Source organism: Arachis hypogaea, chromosome 18 (assembly GCF_003086295.3).
Source record: "Arachis hypogaea cultivar Tifrunner chromosome 18, arahy.Tifrunner.gnm2.J5K5, whole genome shotgun sequence".
Taxonomy (NCBI): Eukaryota; Viridiplantae; Streptophyta; class Magnoliopsida; order Fabales; family Fabaceae; genus Arachis; species Arachis hypogaea.
The window spans coordinates 106,516,809-106,526,180 of NC_092053.1; the positions used below are offsets into that span (position 1 = coordinate 106,516,809).

The 9,372-nt window shown below is 41.1% G+C and overlaps 1 protein-coding gene across 1 annotated transcript; it reads right to left on the reverse strand.

Moving 5' to 3' along the window:
• Window positions 1-5,797: 5,797 nt before the first annotated feature.
• On the reverse strand, window positions 5,798-8,584 carry LOC112771093 (AAA-ATPase At4g25835). The gene has a single exon (XM_025815705.3). The coding sequence runs from the start codon at window positions 7,617-7,619 to the stop codon at window positions 6,012-6,014; it is 1,608 nt and encodes a 535-aa protein (XP_025671490.1). The 5' UTR covers window positions 7,620-8,584; the 3' UTR covers window positions 5,798-6,011.
• Window positions 8,585-9,372: the final 788 nt, after the last annotated feature.

Here is a 9,372-nt window from a genome sequence, read left to right on the forward strand (position 1 = left end):
CTTAACGCACATATCACGGCATCGAATGGTAATAAGAGAAGATTAATATTAGCAAATATAAGACCAAAGAAACATGTTTTCAATCATAGCACAAAATCAGGAAGGAAAAATGTAAACTCATGCAAATCATATGAATAAGTGAGTAAAGAATTGATATAAACCACTCAATTGAGCATAAGATAAACCATAAAATAGTGGTTTATCACTTAGCCTAGGCCAAGAGTATATAAAACTACTCTATAACTAGTGAAAACATTTTATCAAACACCTAGAGTGCAATAAAAGTAAAAATCTATCACAAAATGTAAGAATTTATAGAAACTATAACTAACATAAGCAAGAAATCAACAATAGCAATTAAGATAAACATAAAAAGACATGGGAATATAAAATTGCATTAAAATAGAATCAAAATCTACAAGAAAGTTCATGAATTAAAATTGGCAAAATAAAGGAATTAACAAGAAAAACTAAGAGGATTAAGACAATAGAACAAGGGAATGTAAAGGAAATTGAGCTAAAACAAGAATTAAAACTTGGATCTAACAAGATTTAACCTAAACTACCCTAAATTCTAGAGAGAAGGGAGAGCTTCTCTCTCTAGAATTCTAACCTAAAACATGATGAAAGCTAAACTATCACTACACCCCATCCCTCCCCCCTCAATCCCTTGCAATTCTTGGGTTCAAAAGCATCAGAAATGAGTTGGATTTGGGCCTCATTGAGCTCAGAAATCGCTCCCAGCGTGTTGCCTTTAAGTTGGTCATATGCTGCTTGTCACGCGTACGCGTCTCTGGTAACTTTCCTTATCACGCGTACGCGTCGGTCACGCGTACGCGTCACCTTGACGATTTCCTTTCCACGCGCACGCGTGGGTCATGTACACACATCGCTGGACAGATTACCAAAATCCCATTTCTTCATGAATTCTCCATTTTTGCATGCTTTTTCTTCATTTCTTCAACCCAATCTTTGCCTTCTAAACCTGAAATCACTTGACAAACATATCAAGGTATCGAATGGAATTAGAGTAAATTAAATTTAGCAATTTATGGCCTAAAAAGCATGTTTTCACTTTTAAGCACAAATTAGGAGAAATTCACAAAACCATGCTATTTCATTGAATAAATGTGAGATAAGTTAAGAAAATTCCGTGAATTTAACACAAGATAAATCACAAAATTGGGATTTATCACACATATTCTCAAGAAAATAGACAAATGTTGATTGGGGTCTTCAAGAGGGCCTCCTCCATAAGAGCAGTTGTTCTAAACTAAAGTGATAAGTTGAGGTTTCAACTCAAAGTTATTTGCATGAACATTGGGAGTGAGTATACTGCTCCCACAGTTTCTGGGGTTAGGAATGGTGTAAGAGGCCAACATCCTCCTGGCAGGTTGAACATTGTTGTTGGCAACCTCTTCATGGTGATTGTGCATATCATCCTCCATGACTAGGTTTTGGTCTTCTTCCAATTCCTCTTCACGAACTACTCTCTTCCCTCTAGCTTCTCTTCTCAATCTTAGAAGAGTTCTTTCTGACTCAGAATCAAAGGAAGTTGATATTGCTTTCCTTCCTCCTGGCATACACAAAACAAAAACAAACCAAATGCAAAAAAAACTCTAGTGCTAGAGTGTTGTGAGAGTTAGGTGACACAAAGTGTCGAACAGTTAGTGTGCTTAAACAAAATGAAAGAAAAGTGTTTAATCTAGAGTATCACCAACTTAATCATTGTCAATCTAAATCAATCCCCGACAACGGCACCAAAAACTTGATGTGTAGAATTTACGTATCATAAATTCCTCCGGCAAGTATACCGGATTGTCAAGTAATAACTCATTGTTGAGTGAGGTCGATCCCATAGGGATTGATGGATTAAGCAACTTTAGTTAAATGATTTCTCTATTCAAACAAATATTTGATGATTTTGGGTGATTAACTCAACAAAAAGTAAATGACATAGAAGGTAAAAGTGCTGAATCTAAATGACTGAATAATAAAGGCTGAAAGTAAATTGCGAAATAGTACAGAGCAGAAACTTAAATGGCAAGAAAATAAAGGCAGAAATGTAAATGACAATGAATTGTAAATTGCATGAAAGTAAAGGGGCTCTGGGTATTGGAAATTAAAGGAAATTAGACATTCGGAAGAATTAAAGTGAAGAAATATAATCGGTGAGATTCATTAAGGATTGGAGATGTTATGATTCTTCATGAATTAATGGGCCTCAACTTCTTTCTCAATCATATAAAGTAGATCTATGGTGTAAATAATTGAATTCCAATCTCTTGGCAACTTAATTTCTCTTAACACAATCAATTGCCAATCTCTTGATCTAGTTATTCATGAGAAGATGTGAAGCTCAATTTCTAATCCAAGAGCCACACAACACTTAGGATCTCAATTCAAAGAGGTTATATGTCACGTACCAACTAAGAATGTATTGATCAAAAGAGTTATGAAGGAGAAGCCTCAAACTAAATCCTATGATCCCTTTCTCAAGGCTCATATAGAGATTCAAGTAGATCCAACCCCCTCTCGGTAGTGATTGGATCTTTGAAGCACAAAAGCTTTCCCTTAGATAACAACAGGCGAATTGAGAAGAAGAAGAATTTCATTAATTCATTGGAATTAAAATAGAGCTCCTCCCCCTAATGAGTGGGGGTTTAGTTGATCATCGCTCTAAGAAAACTTGAAAGAAATTGAAAGTCCATGAAAAATAAAATGAAAACTAAGTACAAGCAAGAAAATGTAAAGTGTAGTGATCTAGTCTACTCCGTAAGCCCCCAATGAGTTCAAAACTTCATCTATTTATAGTACTTCCCCCAAGTCTTTACTTGATGTACTTCTTCTGGGCCTTTGGACTTCATTCTAACGCTTGGGCCTAGCGCTTGTTAGTGAACTTAAAAAGTGAGCGCCAAGTACAAGTGGTTCAGTTCTTCTTTAAAGTAAGCATCGAAGACGCTCGCTTGCGAACTTGGGTGCGAGCGCTAGTTGCGAGCATTGGCACCTTCGAGGAGAGCGAGACGCCCTTTCAAGAGAGTCACCAAGAGAGCGTTGTGTGCATGAGGATTGGCGCTCTCCAGCAAACTTGCTGGAGAGAACTGCTTGAGAGCGTGACACTAGGCTTCATTTCCTCCTTTAAATTGTTCCTCGAAGATGCTCTCTGGAGAGCTTGAGTGCGAGCTTGGTAGGCGAGCGTTGGCACTTCCAGGAGAGCGCTAAGTTTGCTCATGAGCGCCCCTTGAGAGCGTGACACTATTTGCCGTTTGTTGATGATTGGCGCTCTCCAGTAACCTTGCAGGAGAGTGCCTAAAACAAGCGTGACACTGAGCTTGGTGTGCTTGTCTTGGCACTCTTGAGGGAACTTGAGATGGAGAGTGTGGCCATTGGTTGTTGCTTGTGACAAGGGGTGTGTCAAGATTTGTTGGTGTCATGGTGGTTGGTGTATGGGAGAGTGGCGCTCTCCAGCAAGCTTGCTAGAGAGCGCTGGTCATGAGGGACATAGGTGTATAAAGGTGGCGCTCTCCAGCAAGGAACGAGCGTGGTCTAGGTAAGGGTGAGTGGCAAAGTTGGTGTGGTGAGGTTATGATGGTGGTATGAGGAAGTGGTGCTCTCCAGCAAGCTTGCTGGAGAGCGCTGGTGTAGAGCGTGGGTTGAGGGTGAGGCAATGTGGTTGTGACAAGGTTGGAGTGTGGTGTGGTAATGGCATTGACAAGGTTGGTGTAGTGTGATGTTGACGTTTGGATGGTGTCATGACAAGGTTTGGGTGGTGAGGCTTGGTGGTGTTATGACAAGGTTGGGATGCTGCTTGACAAGGGTCTTGACAAGGTTGGTGCTGGCGCTCTCCAGCAAGCCTGTTGGAGAGTGCTGGTAAGGAGTGCCAATTGCTGGGATTAAGTGTTGAGGCTGGCACTCTCCTGTAAGCTTGCTAGAGAGTGCCAGTGGAGAGCGCCAGTTTGGGTGTTGTTTACTCCTTGAATGAGCTTGCAAAAAAGAAGGTGCATCAAAGTTTGAAGTTCATAACCATGCAAAACCTTCTTTTAAAGGCCATAAAAACTACTTGATTAACTTAACTAAATCATGCTTCATAAGATCTCATATTCTCTTGATTTCACCACACTTTTGATGCATGAATGCATGCAAGGAAATTAAGTGCAAATACTTGCTTATTACCTAAGAAATGCAAGAAACTAAGTTATAATCTAACTAAAATGACTTGTAAAACTAGCCAAGATGCCCTGGCATCACGAGGCTGTCGTTTTTCTATTCGCCGAGCTTCACGGAGTTCTTCAATTTTCATTTGGCTCGCAGTTTTTTCTTGGAATTTTGTTAGCGTTTTTGGCTTGGTAATAGCTATAGTCTCCTGGAACTTTTCTGGGCGGAGGCCGCTCTTTAGTGCGTGCAGGTGCACCTCAGGGTTGAGGTCGGGGATCTCTATAGTTGCTTTAGCGAACCGCGTCATGTAGTCTTTCAAGCTTTCATGTGGACCTCGCTTGATACTATTAAGGTAATCAGACCGTGCACGTATATTCTTAAAGCTGCGAAGTAGTCGATGAAAGACCTTGCCAAATCTTCGAAGCAAGAGATTGAACCTGCAGGTATCTTAGAAAATCAAAGTAAAGCAGCACCATCTAAAAAAGTTGGAAAAGATCGACCGAGTATAGGGTCAAAGGCACCATTAAAGAACATCATGGATTGAAATTTCTTAATATGGACGCGAGGATCTCTGAATCCTTCATATGGCTGTAGTGCAGTAGGCAACACAAAGTTCTTCGGCATCTGGAATTTGACGATATCTTTCAAAAAAGATTATCTATCGTTAATTTTTCTTTTGGCAGGGTGATCTCCTGGGAACCTGCCTGAGATCGTGTGCCGTTTGAGGTCGTGTTCTTAGGATCCTCCGTGTTGAAATTTCCATTGTGAATTGACTCTAAGAGATCGGCCATTCTCTTAACCTCAGCGAGGAGGGTAGCATTCATGGCTACCAACTCAGGGAGGAGGAGTCTGAGGCACGACGTCATCAGGCATGTTTCTGCAAAAAATAATAAGATAAAGTGTGCGTGGGGTTAATTTAAATAAACTCGGCCCCACAGTGGGTGCCAAATGTTCCTGTCTGGAACTGGGCTACGAGGTGTAGGTCGGATGCAGCTGGAAGAATAATAGCAACGTCCTTCTTCTGTGTGCTGCACCACGAGTTTCTTTCCCGTTCGAGAAATGTAGAGAACCTGTAAAAAGGACTCCGATACTTAAGTCAGTTCGCGATCAAGAAACAATAATAATAATCACAATGTTTTACTAAGCTTTGTTTTTGTGTGATTTTTTATGTTCCATCTGTTCTCTGTGCCTGCTAGGTCGTTCGTGTATTGATATTTATGCTGAAAAAGGTGCTTGCTGTAATCCCGAGATTCTTAGGACGTAAGTCGAAGTATAGCGCGAATCACTCTTGTTTGGCGCAACCGAATTTGACCTAGCGGCTCTGAAGTATAACGTCGGGTTGATTTTCTAGGATACGGATCCATTTCTATTCATGTTTCATCTGATTCTATGTCTTTATTTTAATATTTTGTGTTTGTTTTCTAAGTGTCTTTGTTAAGATGCTTACATCAAGCCTTAAGGTGGATTTTTCCTTTACCTTGGGACTTTGTAATCGTTTTTCACATCAGATTTAAAGTCTTGATTCTGTAACGTCCTCGCTGATTGATACTTTATTTCTTTTTTAATTCGTTTCCGTTAAAAGATTAATTAGGATTTCTATTATCGTAACTATGACTATTGGGCCTCGTCTGTAACAATATCCTTAACCAAAAACCATACGCGGTAATTAGCTGAACAATAATTCGCTTTACATAAAAAATAAAAATAAAAATACTAATCACACCAACCTAATTAATGTCTTTCCTACCACCAGAGAAAAAAAAAAAAAAAAACCTAACTCCAACACGGCTGAAAAATCCACACCCGTGAACGTTAAACTTTTCTAGTCCAAGAAAAAAAAAAAAAAAAGTAAAGTTTCAATGTTTTCCTCTCTCAAAAACACCACATTTACCAGAGTCAGACTTAGTCAACGACTTCAACCTCACGAAAAACTTTACCTTCTTTTCGCACCCATTCGACCCATTAACACTCTCCTTTCTCTTTCGCCCACCCAGCGCCGTGTCCCAATTCTCCGGCGACCCTATCATTAATACACTCTCCGGCGACCTAGTCCCTACTGACACCGCCGCCACTACATCCTCATTATCCATCTGATCCCCACCACCGCCTCCAGCGGCCGCAAGAGACAGCATCCTCCCTTGCATCGCTGCCACAACCTCCTTCATCGCCAGGTCAGCATCCCCTCTGTTCCTCAATAGGATCTCCCCAACTTGCGCCGGCGTGAGGGACCCACCCGACCTAATACACGCATCCACGGCATCGAACAACGCATGAGACTCAACCCCGAGGTAGTTCCTAACTAACTCCTTGAACGCATGGATCCCGCACGTGCCAAGGCTCACGTGCACGTCCATGCGCCCACACCGAACCAGCGCAGGGTCCACGCTATCCCTGTGGTTCGTAGTGAACACCACAATCCTCTCCTCGCCACAACACGACCACAACCCGTCCGTGAAGTTCAGGAGCCCTGAAAGCGTAACCCTCCCGCTATCTTCACAACCCGAAGACGACATCGTCGTTTTGCACTTCTTAAACGACTTGGCCGGTTGCTTCTTCGTCGTTCTGTCAGCGGTTAAGTCCACGGAACAGTCAATGTCTTCTATAACAATAATGGAGCGGTTCGTCGTTTGGATTAGTAGCGACCTCAGCTCAGAGTTATCCGAAACTTTTGTGAGTTCCAAGTCGTATACGTCGTAACAGAGGAAGTTAGCCATAGCTGCTATGAGGCTCGATTTACCGGAACCGGGTGGACCGTGGAGTAAGTACCCCCGCTTCCACGCACGCCCAACCCGGTGGTAAAACTCTCTGCCGTTTTGAAACGAAACGAGGTCGTTTTTTATTTGTTTCTTGAGTTCTGGCTCGAGAGCCAGGGTTTCGAAGGTTGAGGGATGGCGGAACGGGACGGAAACCCATCCGGACTCGAAGGAACCGGAGCCGGTTGTGTTGTTGGTGAAGAGGCGGCGCTCGCGGCTCACGCGCTCGAACTCCTCCGCGCGTGAGGTGACGTGGGAGAGGTAGGACGGCAGTAGCGCCTGCCTGTGGCGCTTCGGTAGACGGAGAGTGAAGCTTCGTTTCTCGTCCAGGGAGTCTTGTACGCCGTCGACGTGGTGCGTCCAAGAGAGGCGGTGGCCGCCGAAGGAGTCGTGGACGGTGTGGTTTGGCGCTACGGCAAAGGTGACGCGGGAGGAGGAGGGTGAACGGGAGAGCGTGACGCGGCGGCACGAGGCGGCGGGGGAGGCAGACGCGGCTGCGTTCAGGTAGAGGTGCACGTGGCGGTAGAGGTCGTTGAGGTCAACGCCGCAGTAGCCGTTGAACTCAGGGATCTCAACGTATGCGTAAGGAGATAGCAGATCTTGTGTTGATTCGTATACAGAGTGAAGCAGAGAGAGAATCTGAGATGGAAGCACATTTTGCAGAACGGTGAGTAACCCTAACAGTGACCACAATTGTGATAATATCTCCATTTTTGCAATGCTGATCAGCTGATGTTTGTGTTTGTTGGTTTGAGATTTTTTGTTCGAGGGATGGTGGAGTCGAAAATGGAGTGAGAATTTGTTTGCTTCTTTTCACATATTTTTTTCTTTTTTTTTCCCTTAGGTTTGTAACTTTGGGGGTTCTTATACATTGCATAAAGTGGGAACAGAGTCTGCTAAAGGTTGGTGTTTTGGGTTTGGAGATGAAAATAAAAGCAGCATTGAGCATATTGCAGAGATAGAGTAGGGTAAAGTTAAAGGTTAAAGATGATGAAGCCGACCAATTTGCTTTAATATTTCGCTTTTGCTTTGTTCGTTTGTAGATGTGATAGATTTTGCTCAAATAACCTCATCTCTTAAGCGTGGGCTACAATTGCAGAATGAGAATCTTAGAAAATGCAAAATTTTCGTTTTGCCAAAGGTTCTGTTGCTATCTTTAGTTTTTGCTTGCTTGTTTTTGTTTGAGAGTTTATATTTTAAGGGCTCATTAACCAAAATCACACAAGGAAAAAGAGTCACATTTTTCACCAAAGGATTAGCATTCAATTGTTACATTTTTTCCCCTACTTTTCTAGTAGTGCTCATTGTATGGTGTATTTTTCCCGTTCAACTTTAGCATATTCATCAAAATGCAATCAAGTTCCACAAGGTTTATATTAGGGATGGAGGGTCAATACTTTGTAGTTAATACTAGTAGTAGTAGAGTAGCTATATAAGACGGGTTACATGAAAACACACGGGCTACGGTATAGTGTGGATCTTGAGACTGCTTTTGTTTTTTTTTTTTTTTTTCCTTGACGAATCACACTTTATCTTTTTCCCCATTTGTTCTTGTACTTTGCGCATTCAGACTTCAGAGAATGTTCCTATGAATAATTACTGGAATTAGCTAAAACGACGCTTGTTAAGTCGTTTAATATAGAAACATTTAACTGGAAAGTAAAAAAATTTGAAATTTTCTATATTTTTGTAATGTATTTACTATTTATTGGGATAAAAGAGAAAAGAACTTTGAAATTTCTAGTAATCTTGATAATGTCCTTAAGGACGCTTCAGGGTAAAATTCCTAAAATCTATTTACCTCGTCACTCACTCATCATTGTGGGTGTCAGGTGGAAGGTGATAACAATGAGAGGATGATGATTATGTGGTCCTCATGATCATCTATTTTATTGCATACCGTGTCCGTTCAAATTTTTTGAGTTAACCGGTGGAATAAGTTTTTATTAATCACTAATGAATTGATATATTTTAGATTTGTTAACATATGTTTTAAGGAGTCATTTAAATGTGTCATTAAAAAAATAAATAATAATAAAAGCTTTTAAAATTCTCAGTAACAGAGTAAATCGTGGTTGGGTATTTCTATGCTTCGAACTTTTCTATACATTATTTTAGGCTTTTCCTTATTGGTATGCATGGTGGTGGACTGGTGGGAGGGTCTACGAGATTCAGATGTGTATATCTTTAAGACGTGCATATGGTGGTATTCTTTCTTGTGCATTACATTTCTTTTATATCTTTAAATGCTTGTGCTTTTGAACAAAGTTTTGTTTTTGTGATTCTTTTACAGAAATTTGTCTAAAACTCCTTTACTAAAAAGCAAGGGAATTTACACCTTCGGATTATAATCTTGTGGTGTTTGGCTGTCGTTCTTATCTCCAACTTTGTTACGCCTTTCAATTGTTTTAGGTATATGCTTATAAAATGGTTGAAATTTTGAGGAAGGGGAAAGAAATGGGAA

Excerpts from the sequence above, each read along its gene's own strand:
- LOC112771093 (XM_025815705.3), bottom strand. The coding sequence starts at position 7,619 with ATGGAGATATTATCACAATTGTGGTCACTGTTAGGGTTACTCACCGTT.